Genomic DNA, 22,499 nt, shown 5'->3' with positions numbered 1-22,499 from the left:
CTACCTACCTATCTGATAGAACTGAGATTTGAACCAGGCCCTCTGACTCCAAATCAAACACTAGTTCCATTGTATCAATATTTTCAAGTGTGAAACAACCCGGAAAAAAATTTTAAAAACAAATTACATCTATCAATCAACTAGCATTTATTAAGCATCTACAATATGCTAGACACTGTGCTAAGTATCTCTAATACAAAGAAAAACTTTTTTTTTTGTTTGTTTTTGTTTTTTGTTTTTGTGGGGCAATGGGGGTTAAGTGACTTGCCCAGGGTCACACAGCTAGTAAGTGTCAAGTGTCTGAGGCCGGATTTGAACTCAGGTACTCCTGAATCCAGGGCCAATGCTCTATCCACTGCGCCACCTAGCTGCCCCGAAAAACATTTTTTTTAAGTCCCTGCTTTTGAGGAGTTCACAATCTATGATGCTGGTACAGATTTTGAAGAAATTGCACCTCATTTAAAAAAAATGAGGTGCAATTTTCATTATTTTCCCCTGAAATCCTGATCCTCTTACTATTCTCTTTAAGACTAACTAGACTTTGTTCTTTATTAAGAGAAGGACCTGGGTTTTTTGTCTTTCTATCTTAGCACATAGTAGGCACTTAATACTTTGTTAATATTAACTTCTCTATTTCTGTTGATTGCCTTACCATTCTCCCAGTCACCAAGGCCTCGCTTTTCTCATCTCCATTCTTCTACCTCCAATCAGTTGCAAAGCACTATTCATTTCATATCCCCAATATTTATCTAATATGCCCCCCCACACACACTTTTTCCTATTACAAGGGCCGCTAGGTAGCACCGTGTTGAATTTGGAGTTAAGAACACTTAAGTTCAAATTCTGCCTCAGACACTTGCCAGCTGTGTGACCCTGCTCAGTTTCCTCATCTGTAAAATGAGGATAATCCTAGCACTTGCCTTACTGAGTTTCATGCAAATGAGATAACATATGGAAAGTGCTAGAAGACAAGCCTTCATCAGTGAAACAAAGAGCACTCCAGAAAAGGGAAAGTTCTTCTCTTCCTAGGAAATTTATACTTTTTAAAAGTAAAGTACACGGGAGAGTGAACTGGGTCCTTCTAGAGCCACCCACTACACAATATATTGCCAGGAAATTACAAGCAACATCTCAAGTGCTGCAATAACAAAAAAATAGTATTATTTCAGTAAACATTTACTAAGTGCCAACAATATGACCTGTTTTATCAATTCTATCAGAAAGAGCATCTGACCTAGGTGTTAAATAATCTCTTTGTTCACTTATAATGTGCTGCTTAGAGCTCATCTTGGGACTAACTAAGAGGGCAGGGTTATGTAACTGTCTTGGCAGGCTGAGCAGCTCAGGCTGCTCCTGGGCCAGTTCCAGCTAGGCTGATGACTAACAGACAATAACTTCAATTCTGCTCCGAGAAAAACCAAACCTCTGCTTGGGATTGCACAGAACATTCTTGTTTCCTTGGTCTGATAAAATGATGGCTGAGGATGAGTGTCCCTGTCAGTCATTCAGGGCTGGGACTGGCAGATGGCTCTAGCCAGCCCTTTCCTAGAACAATCAGTCCCTGGGACTTAGAGTGTTTACTAAATGTTCTGTCTGTCTGATATATCTCTGTCCATCTGTCTATTTGTACATCTGCAATGTAGAAACTGAACTAAATTATGAGTCTATTCCTCCTCCTTTCACCAGAGATTGAGGTGGTTATTGTTATATTTTTTAAGTAAATATCCCTTTGTAAAAGTTAATCTCATGTCAAATGAACTAAATGGAACTAGGGTGCTAATCATTGCACCTCTTAAATTGTGGTGAACATAATGAGTGGAGACTTGAGCCAGTGGTAGAGAAGAGAGATTCCCCAACTTCTTCAGGGTATCAGAGAACCCTGAAGAGGGCCAGAGGAATAATATTTACATGCACATGTCTTCCATGACAGAATGTATGCTTCTTGTGGGACAGGGGACTATTTCACTTTAAAAAAAGTTTCCTTTCTTACCCCCAAAGAAGGAGAGGTAGGGGAGCAGGGGAAACCCAAACTCTTGTAACAAGCACAGCCAACTAAAGCAAATACATAAATAAATAGAAATAAATATACTGGCCATGTCCAAAAAAGTGTGGCTCCATCGTCCTCTCTGCCAGGAGGTGGGTAGCATTCTTTACTATGGATCCTTTGAAATCGTGGTGAATCATGTGCTCAAAACAGCTCTTTAGTCTTTCAAAACTGATTGTTATTCTGATGGCAAGATGGTGGAGAGAAGCCAGGAAGTTGCATGAGCTCTCCCAGTTTCCTCAGAGACAACACTAAATGAAGCCTCTAAAAAGATTCTGGAGGTACAGAACCTACAAAAAGAAAGAGAGGCACAATTTTCCAACTTGAGATAATTTAGAAGACCTTCAGAAAATGTCTGTCTCAGTTGGGCAAAAGGGGAGCACAGCTCAGCTCAGTGCAGCATGGAGGGGGGGTGGGCAAGTCAGCAGGAGGCTCTTGGGCCAGAGCCCCTTGGTCCTGGCTCCACAGGCTGGTGGTGCAACAGGCCAGTTTTGAAACCTCCCTAGCCCTGGCTGAGGGGGCAAACTGCCAACTGGAGAACCATCTACAGGAAGGCTCAATTAGGCCGAACCATCCCAGAGCAGGGAGCAAGCGTAGGGTGGTGAGGAATCCACAAGCCACAGAGGCCTCAGCACAGAAAGCCTCCCGCACAAGTAGACCTCAACTTTAAAAGTCACAAAATAGGCTAAAATATGAGTAAGAAACAAAAAAGGACCCTTACCATTAAGAGTCCTATGGCCAAAACAAAAACTCAGATGAGGACAACATGTAAAGTCTCAAGAGGGGAGATGAATTGGTCTCAAGACCAAAAGACCTTCTGGAAGAGCTCAAAGGGCATTTTATAAAATCAAATAAGAGAGGTAGAAGAAAAAATGGTAAAAGAAATGAGAGAAATGAGAAATGGTGGGCCTTAGACTCCCTAGTGCCATGGAAATACAAAAGGCAGAAGGTCTTTGGGATTGTTGCACCCCAGAATTATATGCCCTGACAGAGGGAACTGGGGCAGGATGTGGCACTTCACTAAGCCTGAAGGAAAGAGCCTAACATCCAGTTGGGGTGGTCAAAATCTGAGACCCAACATGGGAAGAGACTTAGATGACTTTGAGGTCTGGCCCCCAAGAAAGCCATACTCAAGAGTCAGAAATTGAGTGATAGAGAACCCTCTATCACTATAAGAAAAAAAAAAAGACTGAAATGATCAAAGATCTCAGGAGGAAGAAAAATTCAACTAATACCGATTATGGGAATTTTGTATTTCTTTGTATTATTTAGGACTCAGGGCCATTTCCCTTATAAATTTTGGTTCACTAAAAGCCTATCCTCGTTCTGTTAATACTAACCTGACCAAAAGCTGACTCATGAAATAAGGGAAGGCTATTTGGACATTCCTCAGAATTCCAAAGGTTAACCAAAGTGATTTAGTCATGTGTTAGCTTCCCTACCTATTTTAAAGTTTTGAGGTTGCAAATTCTATTGTCTTTCCCTCCCTCCACTCCCTCCTCCCTGAGGCAGTGAGCAATCAGATATTGGTATACATGTAAAACATCGCCATATTCATCATTTTGTATAAGAAAACTTGAATAAAAAGAAAATGAAAAATAGCATTCTTCAGTCTGTGTTCAGTCAGTATCAGTTCTTTCTTTGAAGGCGGGATAGTATGTTTTTATAGTTCTTTGGGATTGTCTTGAATCATTGTATTGCTGAGAATAGTTGTCATCCACAGTTCTTCAGCAAACAATATTGCTGTCTGTGTGCACAATGTTCTCCTGGTTCTGCTCACTTCACTATACATCAGTCATATATATCTTTGCAGGCCTTTCTGAAATCATCCTGTTGTCATTTCTTATAGCAAAAAATATTCCATCACAATCATATACCACAGCTTATTTAGTCATTTCCCACTGATGGGCATTCCGTTGATTTCCAATTCTGAGCCACCACTTACAGAGCTGCTGTAAATGTTTCTGTACAAGAAGGTCTTTTTTCTTTTGGGGGGATGTCTTTGGTATATAAACCTAGCAGTTGTATTGCTGGATCAAAAGGCATGCACAGTTTTAAAGTACTTTGGGCATAATTCCAAATTGCTCTCCAGAATGGTTGGATATGTTCACAACTCCAACTGTGGATTAGCCATCCCAGTTTTTCCACATCTTCTCCAGCATCCAATATTTTCCCTTTTTTTGTTATATTTTGCCACTCTGATAGGTGTAAGATGATACCTCAGAGTTGTTTTAATTTGCATTCTCTTATCAATAGTGATCTAGAGCATTTTTTTCATGTATTTGATTTCTTTGTCTGACAACTGCATGTTCGTATCCTTTGACTTGTATTTTTATACATGTGACTCAGTTCTCTATATATTTGAGAAATGAGGCTTTTAAAAGAGATACTTGTTTCAAAAATTCTCTACCAGGTTTTCTGCTTTTCCTTATAATCTTGGTTACATTAGTTTTTGTTTGTGCTTTTTAATTTTCATTTAATTTAGTTCCTTTCACCAGTCCATTTGTGGAAACCACTAAATGGAGTTCACCCTGTAACCTGACTAAATTTATATAGAGTTTGTTTGATTTGTTTCTTAGAGGATGTCATGAACTCTTTTTAACTGAATTTGTTTAACTTTTTTTTTTTAGTGAGGCAATTAGGGTTAAGGTGACTTGCCCAGGGTCACACAGGTAGTAAGCGTTAAGTGGTCTAAGGCCGAATTTGAACTCAGGTACTCCTGACTCCAGGGCCGGTACTCTATCCACTGCGCCACCCTAGCTGCCCTGAATTTGTTTAACTTTTATGGACACTGAATTGGAATTGTAGACCCTATCTTTACGGCCTAAATTGCATTTTATAAAATAATTTTTCTCTTCACTGACAAAATTTTGACTATAAGAAAGCCTTGTCAGAATCTGGTACTTCAGTTTTTTCTCTGAGGCTTGAACTGATGCTTGAGCATATTAATCTTAGGTTTTCACCTCTATAATTTCTGCATTGTGGCAAAAGATACATTTCTCCCAAGCACTTTACAACCTGGTGCAGTCTGATTCCATATCACACTCTTTAATGCAAGTTTCATTAAAAATGGCCTACTTGCAATTTTTCTTTTTGAATTAAGAAAATCCATTTTCTGTCTCCATGACTTTGGGTGGAATTCATTCTCTTCTTATCCACACCTCTTAGTTTCCTTCAAAGCTAGGACTCAAGTGCCACCTTTCCCCGACCCTTCCAGTACCTCCAAAAAAATCAATTTGCACTTATTTCAGGTATATTTCTATTTATATTCATGTCCCCCCCCCATGTAAACTCTATAAGATGGTTTCCTTTTTATCTTCAAATCTCTAGCATCTATCACAAGCCCTGTCATAAGTAAGTGTGTTGTGTAAGAATTGTATTAGAGGGTTTTTATGCCTCAGGCGCACCAACTGGCTGTGGCTCTGCAAACCGCACAGTGCTCCACCCACTGGTTGTAGCTGTTGCCAGGGCTCTCGCACCTCACATCACCACCACTCTCGGACGCCTACACGGGCCTGGCAAAATTATAATGATTGGAAGCCTAGTGAGGGCAGTCATGTGACTGTCAGAGCGGCCATCCCATTGGCTGGGGCTGTGTGGGTTGTTTCTAGGTTTGGGGGAGGAGAATTGGGCATTCGAGGTGGAAACTGGAAAGCTACAGGTGTTCTGCTACGTATTTTTCAGCTGATTCCTGGGCAGTGGTATTTTTTCAGTTATTATAATTTCCCTTTCCCCATTTTATTTCCTTTCCCTTGATCCTACTGATCCTGTTTGTGTTTTGTTTTGTTTTTTCAGTTTGTTCTTGTTAAAATAAATCTTGTTCTGTTTTGAGGGAGGCTGCCGGTCTCCTTCCTTACCCCAATATTGCGGCGAACCACTTAGCTAGCAGTTTTTTTATAGATTTACTCTGTATGCCAAAAGCTGGCTTATAGAAGTGGGAGAAAAATCAGCAGGACAATCTATTGTGTCTGAGTAACACCCAAGCTGTCTGAGGCATGCAGTGGTAAGATGCCCAGTCTTATTTCCCTGAGTGCATGCTAGCTTCATTGGGAATACATCTTGTTGATTCTCACCAGTCCCTTGAATTTGTGGCCCAGGGTTAAAATCTGCTCTTAAAGGGATGTGCAAAACACACACAGCTCAAGAAAGCTCAAGCTTTCACCAGCATGGAACAGACCTGAAGTCTCAGATCCACACTGCAAATCACTGCTTTAAGTGAAGGAATAACATCACCATTTTTTTTTTAACAGATTTTATAAAGAGTACGGAACTTAAGAGAAACCAATGTCTATGTTTGGATTAAGATTTTAATAATTACACACTTTTTACATTATGAAAATAAGTCATAAATAGTGTAAAAATAATTCTGAAGATCAACTTCTCACAAACTAGGGACCCCCTAGACAATTAAAAAAAAACCTCAAATAAAACAATGGAAAATGGAAAATGAAAAATCAAGGCAATATTTTCAAACCAAAAATCAAACCCATGCTGGTTTTTTTTTTCCTGATTTAGCAAAGTAAGACATCAAGGTTACAATGAGATAAAATAAATCACCAAAATGCAACTTTGATATTATTTACATAATGGGGAAATCCAGATTTGTGTCATATTTACAGTGATAACACACAACATATTCTTAATATAATCAATATCATGAGACTGGTCTATAAGTTTCAACCATAAAGCTTGCCAAAATACTTTTTGCATTTTTCTCCTGTCTATTGATGAAATCACTTGTCTTCTGTAATACAAAAATAACTGCACGTATTGATGAACTTTTAAAAAGTGAAAATACAAAGAAAAATATATTTTCCAAAGGAAAAAGATGGTCAGCTACATCTTTTACAAATGTTAATGAGTTGCACAGTATTCTACTTTCCCAAACATGTACAATAATAAAAATATCCACAAAAGTGTTAACAATATGTAAAACATCTTCCATGAATCTAATATTTCTGAGATGTGTGCAAGTACCAACTGCATTATAAGAAAGTCTGATAATTTTTGGTTAAACATTAAACAAATGAAGTTCTGGGTTGAGTAAGTTCACCAAGTATCTACCATCATGATTAGCTTTTTAAAAGGGCATTATTTTTATGCTATTCCTTCTATACTGTGTTGGTACAAAACTGCACCAGAAATTCAAGTTAGGTGTGATTTCCTACCATGGATCTCAAAGGCAAAGCTTCAAGGGAAATGGTAGCATCCTTACTTTCCTAATAAGTTAGCAGGATTGCAATAAATGCTTATAAATATTAATAATACCTCAGATGTACTATTTTAATTGCAACACACATCATATCATTAAAACTAACAATTCTAACTATGGGTTCCCACTCAGAACCACATCACTAGAGGTACCAAAGTTTTTAGTTTAAAAAAAAAAAGAAAAAGAAAGTAAGACATTATAGAGATCAAAGGACTCTCTCGTAGATAATCTTGAAGACTTGCTGATAAGAACCAAACAAGTAATTTGATCACCAAGCAGTAGAGCTAATGAAGCCTTAAATGCTGGTATCTGTTTGTCCACCATAATGTTTTCATTTATTGGAAGGTGCCCAAACAGCAGAACAGAAACAACCCATTTCTGAATAGGGTCATACTTTTAATAATATAAAACTAGAAAATGAGAATTTCAACTTTTCATACTACATCAGCAAGATAAAGAATGAGTTTAGAGGGGATCAAACACTTCAAAATGCTACACGCAATATTTTCATAGTTGCAGCCATGCCGATTTGACCATTTTCCAAACTTGCATTTATACACACACTTTTGTTATTGTCAAAAATATATACAGGTACTTCCTGTCTCATCAGGAGACTGCTGAGAAATTCACCAAAAAGAAAGGAAAAAAGAAAGGATGTTTGTGTATAGCACCAAGAACTTGTCATAGATTAATTTTCCATAAACATCCAAAGAAAAAAGGGGGGGGGGTGTTTCCTCAAACTAGATTGAGACTAAGATAACTGAAAACCAGAGAAAATATTTGTGTCCTGTGTTTAAGGGTAGGTAGTACATGTCAACTTAGCCCCTCTAGACAGGGGCCAATAACTCTGTTATTATAATTGACTGGGGTTAGTGTGAAAACTGATAAATGAATATAAAAAATAAGAAATAAGCTAAACCACTAAGTGAGAGGATGCACATTCTATGTAAATTCAGGCAAATTAAATTGTGGCAGTTGAGACGGCCAGTCATTGAACCCTCATCACTGCAAGTCTTTCCATTTTAAAAGGATTCCCCTCTTCTCCTACTCCAAAGCTAGCCAAGGACACAAAGCTAGAAGGCTGCCAAGTACACAAAACATGGCCCATGATGGACTTTACTTCCTCTCTCTGCTCTTCCAAGAAAAATAATATATTAGCACTAAAACAAGGTCAAAATAGTTTTAAAGATAAGACATCCAGTTCTGTGTTTTCAAAGGATTCTTTCTTTTTATAATTAGACTAAGCCTGACTTTTATATTTAAAACTTCTTATGTGTTCCACCAATTCCCTCCAATATCACTATCATGAACAAAAAAGATATACAAAGAAAATAGGCATCTTTCCAAAATCTGCATGACTAACCCATTAGATCACACTTCAAGTCATATAAAGAGACCCTGACATTAATAGAACTTCTCCAGTCAGTGAAATGGATAACTACATCTTTTCTTGCAAGACAAAGAAGTTTTCCACATTTACAGATTGGAAAGAAAAGTTTTGGATGAGAATTTGAGTTTGACCTCCAGGTGTACTTTATGTTTATATACTAGGTTTTCTTCCTGGGCTAAGAAGTACCTTTGGTCATATTCCCAAGTACACAGAAATCAGGTTCACAGCTTCCTTTGTTCATTGAATAAAAACCAGAATTATTATATAAGTTACAAAACTGTATATGTTGGAACGGCCCCATAAAACTTAAAAACTAAAAAAGGAAAAAAAAAACTTTATTGAAGACCATCCCAATGGAGGCTTTCCCAAGAAAAGTTTCTTTGCGTTCTGTTTTGAATCTATGCAAAAAAAAGTAATTTATCTGTTTCTATAAGAGAAAAAGAAAGAAAATAAATAACAAGGATGAAATCTCTCTACCACATTCTTATTCTTACAGCTATTTTCTTAAAGACTCCAGAGCTCTAGTCTCTTTAGGGCTCTGTTCAACATTGGCTTAAGACAAATTGCTTCAGACAAAGAAGGACCTCTTTGCCCCATTCACTGAAGTCCCCTCCATCCTAACTTAAGTCATAGCACAGAAGTTTAGATGTTGCTCTTCAAAGACTCCCAAGAATGCTGGACAGGCCTCCCCGGTGGAATGTTACTGAAATTGTTACCAATAGGATGAATTCATCCAGTAGTTTGATTACCCTGCCCTGTCCACCCTGGAAAGAAGTCACTGAAGAATAAAAGGGGTAGGGGGAAAAACAAGACAAAACGAAAAAAGACATTTGGTATGATTGATCATGCAATCAACATATTGCAAAAGAGAGATCAAGGATCCCCTCTGAAATGTTGACAACTGAATTAAAAGTGAGGTGGAGATCATCTGTTTTTCCTTTGGGTTATTGAAAATGTGTGCATGGAATGGGAACTTCCCCATGAAAGGACACACACTCAGGAGGGGATCTGAATTACAGCATGGCTCCAAAGTAGCGATCTTCCTCTACTGAGACTTGTTTTGAAGTAACCTTTCCATTTTGAATAGCCAGGAAAACATTTCCCTTTCAAAGCATCCAAGAAATAGACAGCCTGAGATGGTTAGGGGTTTGAGGACAAATAGGTGGAAACAGATGCTCCATTTATGAAAGAGCAGCTCTATCTCTGACATCTTCCTGATAGTTCAGATTTGGTCTGTGGATAAGACAAACATTCAGGTATGTAACCATAATTATAAAAGAATCTGAATATAGACAAAGCTTAGCTCTAAATAGAACCATAAGGAATATAAAGCAATTCTGCACTGTTAGAGGTGCCCGGAGCCTTGTTTCAGGCAAGGAGTGACCTTACATATATATATATATATTTACCATATGAAAGAAAGTCATTAGGAAAGCACTGAAATGATCAAAATGCACCATTTGGATGCTTAAAAGTTAACAAAATCAGGAGTCTGAGTCTCTCTTCTTCTTTGGCTCTTCCCAGCTGTCTTCAAAAGGACAGTCACTGCAGGCCAACCCCGTCACAGTGTTGGAGGACAGAGACCAGTTTTTTTTGAGTATGAGAATACTCAAAGTTAAAAAAAAAAAGTAATGGTTTTAGAAATAGGCTCATGTGATTTGAAGGACTTCCAGCGCTTAAAAATTGGTCACAAGAAATGTAAAAGAAAATGGAAACAAATAAACATATACTTGGGAGGGGGGCAAGGTGGTGACTAAAGTAAAAAAAAAACAAAACAAACAAACAAAAGAAATGAAAATATCATCCATTTCCAAAACCCTGCAGGAAAGGTTCAACATGGATTGTTTCTCAAAAAAATACACTGTCCAATCACGTTGCAGCATGGACTGTCCAGATGAACTTGGCCACTTTATACTGTAGGAGAGTGTGTGATTTTGACTTCTCTTCATCAAGGCCTGTCCTTTCTTTAGCAACCCTATTGTGCAACATTGTGACCGCCAGTTGTCTTATTCCTCTGAGAGGAGGTCTCTTGTTTCAAATGTCTCCTACCCCAGAAGAACCACTGGACATCTCTGCCATCTCTCCAAACCACCCATGGTTTCAGCTGTGGAATTCTTTTTTCTTTAAATTTATTTTAAATTAAAAACTTCTTTGTTCTCCTTTTTAAACCTCTTCCTTACTCGGTCACACAAGAGACAGCGTGTGATGTTGAACTTGTCCTCCTTGCACGTCTTCACTGCCAGGAGCGGTACAAGGAAAACTGTTGGTGGGCAACAGGCCTGGCACCTTGTGCTTTCAACCAAGGTGGCCTATGGGACCCCACAAAACTGGAAGCTGTTGCTCTGCAGTCAGGACTGCAGCTCCCTCAAAATACAAGACCTTTTGTGCATTCTTGCTTGATGGCCTTATCTTTTTTTGGCAATAAGCCACGGTGTGACCCCCTTGGGAATGACAAAAGGAACAAAAAAGTTCAGTGACTGGGATCAAAGGTGTCAGCAAGCAGCAGGTTAGCATCCGACAAGCAGGTTGGGCACACACTTCATGCTCTTTTAGTTTATCTCAACAGATAAGGGTCAATGGTGGTGGCCAGGTGAATGTGGATAAGAAGACATTCAGCTCTACATACAATCAGTCAGTACCATACATTTCATAGCTTTTAGTCCATATTTGGTCACAATTTCATGTAAACTACTAGTTCATGGAATTTATTATCCATGGGAGTCCAATGGAAGGGCAAATCATGGCAGGCACGATCACTCTCTTTCTCTGCTATGTTCACATGGCTACATGTTGTCATACCAGAGAGTTCTCAATCTAGGTGTTTTCATGTTTTTTTTCCCACATGGTTGCCTATACTGCCTAACTTCAGATGTAAGTGAAGAAAAGATATACATATGGACCAATTCAAACAGGTAGAAGCAGATACATGTAAACATATCTCAGACTTGTAAAATCTATATTTCATTTTTCAACTATAAATACAAAATGTAGAGCATTATATACACAACTTCATGCTTGTAAGGTTAGATTCATCACTGCAGGGAAACAAACAAAAACAATAAGTAATATTAGTAGTCTGGAAAATAAGCCATGGAAAACTTAGTGAACAAAACAAATGAGAGAATAGAGACCATTGTTTATCAGTTGGATGACTTCCAGAGGAGACTTCCTCTTTAAGAGAGCATACATTTGTAAAATTTATCTCCCAGGGTTGTTGTGAGGATAAAACGAGATAAAATCTGTAAAGCCCTTTGTAAAACTTAAAGCACTCTATAAATGTGAGCTATTATTACTATGGGCAGCTAGTTGGCACTGTGCCAGTCCTAAGTCAGGAAAACTCATCTTCCTGAGTTCAAATCTGACCTCAGACACTGAACTCTGTTTGCTTCAGTTTCTTCATCTGTAAAATGAGCTGCAGAAGGAGATGAAAAACCATGTAGCTTTGCAAAGAAAACCCCAATTGGGGTCACAAAGTGTTGGACATGACTGAAAGAACAGAACAACAAGATGACTACTAATGAAATCCTGTTTCAAAACCCAAACTGCTGAATATATTCTGTGTCCAGCCCTTTACTATGTTAGCCTCGCCCTGTAGGGAGCTATGAAAACATCTGCCATCCACAGATGGCTTATCTTTTTGCCACTGAGTAGTTTGTAATGAAAACATCCTTTTTTAGCCTCTAACTTATGGAGTCATTAGACTCATATAGACAGCATAGCAAAGTACTGGAGTTGCAGTCACGAAAATGTGAGTTCAAACCCTGTCTCAGCCACTTAGTTGAGCAAATGAGTTAACAACTATATCTTAGTCTCTTCATTTGTAAAATCTGGTAGTTTGACTTTACCTCTAAGGTCCCTTCTAGCTTGAAATCTATGATCGTTTGATCTATTTGGAAGGATGTGACAATTTTATCCTGTGTGGCTTCATTCACAGTGGAGGCTTGTGACTGCCTGAATCTTCTCATGCCTCCTCATTTTGGCTTCCTTAACTTCCTTCAAATCCCACTTCCTACAAGGTTCTGATCTTCTAAGTTTTAAAAATCCCCTCAAAGCATCCTAAAATTCTCAGCAAACCAGAAGCCATCACCAGCCTGGCCTGAGCATATATTGAAGACTGAACAGGTCTCTCTGGGGATAGAGTATTTTCTGAAACTTGGAGAGAGAGCAGAATGACATGATAGCAACAAGGCTGTAAGGGACTAACAGGTTTAATGCCCCATACACAGTCAGAGGTGGGATTGGTGAGATGAGAATCTTGAACCAATCCAAGGCTCTGTTTCTATTCCCATAGTTACTGTCTAATTAGTGGATATCCCCTTTTACAATGACTGTCCAATTCAAGTCCAACTTTGGTACCTTCTCATGGTATGGAAGAAGCCCTGGGTTCTTGAAGATAATACTTAGTGAAATGCCTGTTCCCTCTGGTTTGTCCTGCCAAGCTGGAGAGAAAAGCTCAGCCTTTAAATTTTCTTCCTGTTCTACTTTATACTACTTTATAGTGACAGATGATGAATGTTTTGTATTCCAAAGACTAATGTGCAGAAGGAACAGAGAAAGTTGGATAAAAGCAGCCTTCTTCAAATCTATCCAGAAAATTACATTTTATTAAATGGCTTAAAAAGTGTATTTATTCTGGTTTGCGTTTTACATGTATCCACATTAACTTTACAAAGAATTTAGTGAAATTATTCTTTGGAAAGAACACCAGCATCAGGTGGGTACTACAAATGAAAAAGAAGGACTTTGGGAAGCCTGCATCTACTCTGAGTCCTTTTTGTTTTCAAAGGTGCAAGATCTCAAGTAGAAGCAAACATTCTATGTATGTAAAGTCTGGCTAGGACACAGACCTGAAACAGAAGCTGTTTTGGATATTGTCCATGCACATTTAGCTAAGCCCAACATATTTGTTGGAGCAGTTTGCCCAGACAGTGGTGACTGAGGGCAAAAAGATGATTTCTGAATTGCAAAGTTTACAAAAAAAAACTCAACCCTGGGCTATTACTGCTATTATTGCTATTATTATCGCTTTTAAAGATAAGGAAACTGATGCTAAACAACTTGCTCAGGAACTAGGAGCTACACAGCTAGTAAGTATTTGAAACTGAATTTGAAGTTCTTCCTAATTCCAGGTCCAACATTCTTACTACTTTGCCACCAAGCTACCTCAAAGTCCTAGAAGCTCAGAGACCTTCTTTTAAATGATAAGGAGTGCAGGGGCAGCTAGAGGGCGCAGTGGATAAAGCACCAGCCCTGGATTCAGGAGAACCTGAGTTCAAATCTGGCCTCAGACACCTGACACTTACTAGCTGTGTGACCCTGGGCAAGTCACTTAACCCTCATTAACCCCCACCCACACCCCTGCCCCTCAAAAAGCTTAAATGATGAGGAGTGGCTTTAGTTGGCAGTACTATTGTGTCATTTCAGTCATGTCCAGTTCTTCCCATTTGGAGTTTTCTTGGCAAAGATATGGCAGGCTTCCCTACCTTATTTTACAGGCAAACCGCACTGGAACTCTAGTGTTCCTCACTCTATGCCCATCTGCCCCCAAACTAAACAGTGCTTTCAGGTTAAGCAAGTCAGCACAATCAGTTTTCAAAACAATTCCAATTAAGAGTCAGCATCTTTTCTTGTAATAATAGACAAAATGAGTGTCACTATATAATAAATAGTGTGCTGTAGTATTATAAAGTTTGGCTCTGGAAGTTTGACTTTGCCACCTGCTACCAAATGAACTTGAGTAAATTAATTAACCTTACTGGGCCTCAGTGACCTCATCTGTAAAATGAGGGGTTGGATTAGATGAATTCTGAGGTCCCTTCCAGCTCACCTGACTTCTGTCCAACAATCAATGTAACATTCAAGGGGAAACCTTTAGATCTTCCTGCTCTGCTTTATAAATCGGACTGATAGAATTCTACCATTTTCAGACTCAGTGATTTATCTAAGCAATGTTTTACCCACTGCTGTTATGCATATATAAAAGGACAGAAATTGGGAATATTTTAGTCAGAGAAATGTTGTGGGAGAAGCAAACAGTGGACTGCCCCTTTCCATGACCAAGGGTAGTTCAGAATGAATATAATTGGTAATCAAGGACTGCTTTATATCCCTGCTTAATACATGCCTGAACAAGATTACATAATGGCATCTCTCAGAAGAGACGGAGTTTCATGCTTGTTTCTGATCTGACTTTCCTGAAGGTTGCTTTAAAATGCATGAAAAGGTCCAGAAAGATTTAGTCCACATCAAAACAAAGGGAAAGGGCATCGTAACAGAAATACTCCCTTGCTCTTACCTTTTGCCAACACCCAGGCATCGGTAATCCATCTGGCCCCTGTTCGAAGGAGAACAAAAAGGACATTCCTCAGTATTCCCAAAGAGTAAAGAACTTCATAGTTAATACTCAAAGGCTTCAACAATGGATGCTCTAACCCTAAAATTTGATTCTATACTTCTGCCTTTATAGTTTTACTAGGATTTCTTAAAGTAGTGCATACCATTTCATTTCAGATGAGGGGAATTTAAATTTTGTCTAGAGAGGGAATGGCTGTAGCTTAACAAAATCAACTGAACTATAACTATTTTGAAAAGCACACTAAGAAATGGACAAATTTTAGTATTTTAAAATATCAAGTGCTGTATTGCAGCTATGCTTATCTTTTCATGATCTTTATTAAGCTTCCAATTTATTTATCTGATCAGAATAGTCTATGCATGATAAAGATAAATGATCAATGTTTTGTCATTTCTATCTGAAGCTTATAATTCACAGCATACTTCCTTTCATTTTATTTTTTCCCTTTTTTGGTCATCAATCACAGTAGAACCTATTCACTTAATTGAATTAAAAGTCATGTTGCAGTCAAAGAATTCGATTCACCAATCTTTAACTATACAGGGGTGTGCTAGAGCGAGTTTGAACTTGTCTTGGGAGAGCCAATTGTTAATTTTTCAGTGTGAGCATTTCCATCTTAGAAATTGGCAAATGCTAAAAATCAGGTTTGATTTATTTTTTCATTAACTTAAACTTGAGAAGGTGATGGATAAAATTGAAATAATTCAGATCAAATGTAAAAGTGTAGGTGGACATTCTTCCTTAGAGAGCCAGTTGTAAAACTGGCTTAGCACACTGCTGTTTGTACACTTTGGATAGAGCACAGCACCCCCATCTATTAGAAGCTTAGTAGTTTTCTTATTTATTAAATTTGACTGAGAAGCCATCTAACTTTTAGTATGCGGGGAACTTTTTTTCCTATTACAAAACCCATTCTACTTATAAGTGTAGACATGCTCCAGATACAAATGGTATTACCAAGACCATAACATTTGGTATATTATGAAAGCATGCTTGTGCGTTTCTCGTGAAAGATAACCATGGATCCAAAGCAAACAAAAGAAAATACAGGGCAATTTTAAATTATAATTCTCTAAGGAGAGAATTAATATGTTTTATTATGAAAAAATCTAATCTTCAGAACATTCACCTTTACAAAAGCGTGCTTAGATAACAAATCATACAATGACATGCATACCAGGTATAATCTCCAACCTAATTATAAAATAGGAGAATTCAGGAAATATAAATACTCTTCTTTTAAAAGAAAAATAAAAAAAACACCAAAATCCTTAAAAATATCTATGGATATGGGGGGAAATTTTTAGCATTGCCATATTGGTACCAGGAAAAGGATCAACAAAAGAATTTTAGTATATAAAGAGGAATTGGAGTTCATGTTAACATAGAGTAAGGAAGTGCTGTGGACTCTGTCAAGTAAGTTGTAAAAGGAGAAATTATTAAATTGGAAATGTTAACCAAAAAAGAGAGCAAGGTATTTGAGTGGCAGACCATTATCATCTTTAGAAGGATGATGAAATGACCCTGCCAATTTTGGGGGTCAGAGAGACTATGTTGCTGTTTCATTATTAACGTTGATATGTAATAATGCTAACAACATTAGTCTGTCAGATTAATCCTGAGAAGGGCAGAGGAGGCCCCAGACTTATCACCCTTGAGGTGGGGGATGATGAAAAGAACACCCAGCTCTTTGGACCACAGGTCCAAAGGATTAGCTCAGCCAATCTTGGGAAGCAAGAGTGGGCTTATCTGGGAGGTCTTAGAACTAGGGAGGCCCAAGTCAGAGAGTCCTGGCTTAGGTAGAAGAGGAGATTTTTGTTCCATTATGGGCTCCACTGACCAAGAGAATCTGCTCATACTAGATCCTCCTTCAATGGACCAGCTAGACTAGTGAGGCAGGGAAAGAAAAGAAGATGAACATCTTTGTTTCGGAGGGGAATATGAACACTTTCTGATAAACTTCCAGGAACATGGAGATCTGAAATTCCTGACATGGAAGGGTGTGAGATGCGGTCCGGTGAGAATTAAGTAGAACTTTGGGGCCAAGTTCCCTTTTTAGCTGGGATTGTAGGTGAAAAGTTTCTTCCTGGGCCCTCCGTTCTCATGAGCCATACATATCAAGGACTAGACAAGAAGATGCTCAGCAAATTGCATGTCAATGAACCTAGAACTAATTTAGTATTAAGGTCCAGACTGAGAAGTTTAGTAAGGAAAAAAGATAGAGCAAGCAAACATTCTCTAGTTGTTATCAAGAACTAGGATTATATCAGAAGAGGCTTTCTTTGCAAACTGTAGGCGGACCTTTTAAAAATTTTTTAAAAATTTTATTCATATGGGGCAGCTAGATGGCGCAGTGGATAGAGCACTGGCCCTGGAGTCAGGAGTACCTGAGTTCAAATCTGGCCTCAGACACTTAACACTTAACTAGCTGTGTGACCCTGGGCAAGTCACATAACCCCAATTGCCTCACTAAAAAAAAAAAAAAAATTATTCATATGAGGTGGTTTTCTATCCTTGGGAAGTTGGGATCATAGGCTTAGATCTGGAAAGGACCTTAAGGGTCCCCAACTTCAGCCAGAGACAGAGAAAAGGGAAGGGACTTGTCCAGCATCTCACAACTAGTTGGCAAGATTTAGACTCAGGTCTTTCTTACTGTAAGTCTGACATTCGATCTACTATGCCACCTATCTATAAAGAAAATTCTTTTAATTTTCTCCCTGTAGGGAATCAGGGAGTTCAATGAAATCCAGAAATTTGGAGTGAGATGTGGAAGACTGAAATCTGAAGAAATCACTGGTAAAGTGGGTTTGCTGAAAGGGATAAAACAAAGCAAATGAAATAAAATATTAAATCATATGTAATAAGTTGATGACCTATTTTAAAGGCACAGACATACAGAGGCCATGTCGAGTGTGAGCAAAAGACCAGGGAGTTCATTCACATTCACGGATTAAAAAAACAAAACGACCAGAACTCCACACTGGCTCTCTTCATCTTGGATTAGTCTCTGGAGGAGCCAAATGAACCATGCACATGCATGTGAATATGTTGAACATGTAAAGCTTGCTTCAGAAAGGCTTGCTTTACATTGCTAGAGACTGATATGTGATCACACAAAGGAATCACATGCAGGGTTGGTAGGAAAGAGAAATACTGTACCAATTGGCAAGGGGCATCGAGCCCATCCAGGCCAGGCTGACCCGGCTCCCCTTTTTCCCCCTTAACTCCACGGAATCCCTGTTTGGTGAAGATTAACTTGTAACATTACTGACAAAAGAAATGTCTTTAAGCACTGAAGCTGCTGAAGAAAACAAGAGTTTGTAGCCATAAAAGACCAGGAGAGGAGCAATTCTGGAGTAGCTTTCAATAGTTGGTGGATGGGAAAGAGCCCTGGGAAACCCATGAAGAGGTTAGTCTTTTAAAGGACTTCCCTTTTTTTTAAAGCACCACATTGAGATGTCGTTCAGCTTATACTGTCTTCTCTTTCAGTCTTAACTGTGGGCTTGGGGGGTCCACTTTAAAATCAGTTCTTTAGGATTAATATACTCAAAGTACTAGTCTTGAGAAGAAAAGATCTTGTGACTTATTACAGCAGGCTCCCTAGGACTGATTAACATTTGTAATAAGTGACTGCAGCAAGATACATCCAGTTTGCTCCTCTCCTGTTGTTTTTATTCTATCTCTTATTTTATGCTAGACATCAGGACAGACTTCTATGAATAGACATACCAACGGGCAAGGTGCATCTAATCCAGGGGCACCCTGTTCTCCTTTCTCCCCTTTGGGCCCCTTTTTGCCTTTCTTTCCCTTTTCCCCCTGTGGACACAATAGTTTGGATAAAACAGATATTTCATTTTGGGGGCAGTGGTGGTTAAAAAATATTGGTTTGAAAGACAGTTTTAGCCAACATAAGCCTAAACAAACATTTACCACTCTGTTCTGGTTAGGATGAAGAATGTGTGGAAAACCCAATTGTATTAGCAGACCACACGAGCTGTCCGGATGAGTCCTGGGGGGGGGGGGGGAGAACAGGGTTTGAGAGATTTGAGCAGTCCTGAGTTGGAGAACTGACTGACTGACAAAGCAGAAGGACAGTACTGCTGTTTACTCCATCCTCAGCACTCTCAAGGATGAGATGTTTCAGTGATACATAGCCTAGCTGGGCTGACATAAACAATAATGGGGCAGTCTTGTCAGGTGCAAAAAGCAAAGCAGGTCTCAGAAGGGCTCCCTAATTGTGGCAAATGAAGTTCTCAGGGAGGTGGGCTCCTTTGTTGAACTCATCTCGCTAGTGGGCATGGACATTTTTAACCTTGAAATAGCAGACTGAGGTCATGCTAATGTAGTGATATGAGGAAGAAAGCTTATAGCCTCTAGCTTTCAGAAATGATGCAAGATGCTTTGTTTTTCAAGTGTTGGTATCATAAGGCCATCTAAAAATTGTTTGCCATCTTAAAATATATGGACCCTATAAACAATGGGATCCTCTGCCCGAAAGCTGGTGTGGCTGTTATGAATGGTCACTGAAAATGCTTTCTTTTTATTTATTTATTTTTCTGAAGGCCAGTTAAAGGTCTGGAATGTTTACAAGTCTCAGGGTTTTGTTGTGTTGTGTTTTTTTTCCAGTTTATTTCCTTATTGATCCTTTGCCAGATGATCACAGTGGTAAACGAGTTTCCAGCTTACTCCCAATTCAGCAAAAGCAAAAGTCGTTTTGTTTAAAATAGGAAAAGCAAGGTGGACTCAGTGGTACTAATACTAAAAAATGGAGGAGTCAGAATGATTATGAGGTGGAATAGTAGCCATAGGAAATTAGTATCAGCTGTCAAGGTAGAGGTGGTAGGAAATTTAATTGGCAAGAAGGACTGTTTGGATGGAGGAATTTTCAGGAAAGGCAGCAAAGAGAGGAAAAGGAAAGAATGCACCTCTGGATAGGGAAGCATAGCCAGTAAATAGTCAACAGTTCTCACCAAGGCAAACACACAAAGATAACCTATCTGCAGGGCAGAGGCAGCTTTTAACACTTTAAAATAACTTATAAGGTGAATCAGTATTTAAAGGAGAACACAAAATATAATGAATTCTACATTTAGATGAGTGCATTCATTTTGTAGTCAGGCTATATAATGAAATTAAGCTTAAAAAATAAATGCTGAAGCAAATAATCAGACGCATCAAAGAAAAACATATGCATGGGCAGCACAAGAGAAACCTCCAAGCATATGCATTAATTCTGCCAGAAGGGGAGTGGAAAGCTCCTTGTCTGGTTCCTGGGCACCAAAAAGGATTCCTCAAAAGGTGTCCAATCATTTTACTCTAATGTGGGGGAGAGATGAGAAATTCTGTGAGACTCAGTTGGCTGTGAACAAAGACAGGCCTAACAGGCTGGGTCATTTGGAAAGCCGATAGACCAAGTAAGTATAACGGGAGGAACGTTTTAAGACTGTTCAGTCTTGCAAAATGAATGCATGTCCTTTAGCAGGTGCTATTTTATTTAGTACAGCAAAGTGGAAAAAGAGCCAGGAAGACCTGGGTCCAAGTCCTACCTCTACTTTTGACCTCTCAGCCGTTTAAAAGCAACTTTCTAAGACTATTTATTCAGTCATTTTTCAATCATGTCTAACTCTATGACCCCATTTGGGTTTTCTTGACAAAGATACTGACATTTTACAGATGAGGAACTGAAGTAAACAGGATAAAGTGACTTGCCCAGGATCACATAGACAATAAGCATCTGAGGCCAGACGAATCTTCTTGACTACAAGGGCAGCACTTTAGGCACTAGTGTCCAGGCACACCACCTAGCTGCCTGAAAGCTGAGTTATTTCATCCTTCACACCAAATATACACACTTATATGCATTTTTAAAAATGTAATAGTTCATTTAAAAAAATGTAATAGTTCTGTTGTTAAAAGACATTTGTTTAAAATGGCAATGGGTACTTTTGAAAGTACCCATTTGTTTCCATCTCTTAGGTTTTATTTTACCATGAAATTGTTAACATATATACCTGGGCATTTATATCTAACATGCTTTTTCATTTAAACTTCAGAAAGTGGGAAATCCTGGTTCCTAATGCCCACTTTTAGCTATGAATAGATTTTATTAATTGCCAGATAGCATACACACTGAAGTGAAAACACTTGAGTTCAATCCCAGCTCTGATATTTACTGCCTATGTGAACCTGGACAAGTCTGTTCACCTCTCTGGTCTTCAGTTTCTTCTTTTCATAAAATGCAAGGGTTATTTTAGATGGTTCCTGAGGTCCTGATGAGCTCTAAAATTTACAGTATGATCATTATGAGGAGTTGCTGTTGGGATATTCTGTGGTACCATCATTGTGGATATTATTTATCTATCATAATTAAAAGCTAAAGCATATACAGTTAAGCAGTATAGTAAGCTTAAGTCACTTTTTACTCTGCATCAATTAGCCATTCTATATAGTTAACTCTGCATTAATCAATTATGAGTGTAGGGGCTTAAATTGCTCCAGAGGATTGAATGGTACGAAAGATTAGAACAGGATATGAATTAATCCCAGAAAGTAGAGACTATTTACATTTATTTACAAGTGACCGATATACATCCTAATTCAAAGATTTGTTTTATAAAATACTATTATTTTCCTCCCTGGGGTACCCAGGGTAAAAATAAATCTAGATGCCAAGATCAGATCAAAGGTACCTATACGTATGTGTATATATACATATTTTATCAGCTCATTAATTAATAATATGGATTGGCTATATCTATGGGTATATATACTCAGTGTATGTCTCCTTGTCTCCTTTCCTCCATCAGTTTGGAGAATCTTCTGGTGTGGAAAATTTCTCTAATAATGTAGATAGACAGTTGTACTGTTCAGGTAAAAAAATTTTTAAGTTGTAAAACAATTAAATCCATGACTTAAGGGAATAGAGGAGTAATTTTTATAATGCAAAGTAAAATAGTCTCTTTTCTCTGAGATTACTTCACATCTTGTTGTAATCACCCTTGCTATCTTGGTTTAGTCCTACAGAATAATTTGTGAACAAGAATTCAGAGCTGTGAGGGCAGCTAGGTGGCGCAGTGGATAGAGCACTGACCCTGGATTCAGGAGGACCTGAGTTCAAATTCGGCCTCAGACACTTGACTCTTGCTAGCTGTGTGACCCTGGGCAAGTCACTTAACCCTCATTGCCTGGCCCAAAAAACAAAACTAAAAAAACTCAGAGCTGTTTAATAGCAATGTGTAATATGAAGGTAATTTGTCTTTCAGAGTTGACTGGGGCATTGAAAGGTTCAGTGACTTGCCACTAGTCAAATAACTTAGTATATCAGAGCCAGGTCTTGAACCCAGGTCTAGCCTTTTGAAAAATATTTTCAGTTTAAAAAATTAAACTCTTAATTTTATTTTCTAAATAAGGAAATCTTTAAATTAGCATCCATCTCCCAGGGTTGTTATGAGGCTCCAATAAGAAATATAGAAAATGCTTTGTAATCCTTAAAGAGCCA

General features: G+C 38.5%; 1 protein-coding gene across 1 annotated transcript in view; it reads right to left on the bottom strand.

Annotated features, from left to right (window-relative positions):
* Positions 1-6,342: 6,342 nt before the first annotated feature.
* Positions 6,343-22,499, bottom strand: part of COL25A1 (collagen type XXV alpha 1 chain) — a 604,312-nt gene continuing 588,155 nt past the window's right edge. Inside the window, 3 exon segments of the mRNA XM_043971186.1 lie at positions 6,343-11,681; positions 14,942-14,980; positions 18,161-18,238. Coding sequence (XP_043827121.1) covers positions 11,679-11,681; positions 14,942-14,980; positions 18,161-18,238 — 120 coding nt within the window. The 3' untranslated portion in view covers positions 6,343-11,678.

Source organism: Dromiciops gliroides, chromosome 6 (assembly GCF_019393635.1).
Source record: "Dromiciops gliroides isolate mDroGli1 chromosome 6, mDroGli1.pri, whole genome shotgun sequence".
NCBI lineage: Eukaryota > Metazoa > Chordata > Mammalia > Microbiotheria > Microbiotheriidae > Dromiciops > Dromiciops gliroides.
The sequence above is the reverse complement of the archived record's forward strand: the minus strand, read 5'-3'. Positions and strand labels throughout refer to the sequence as shown.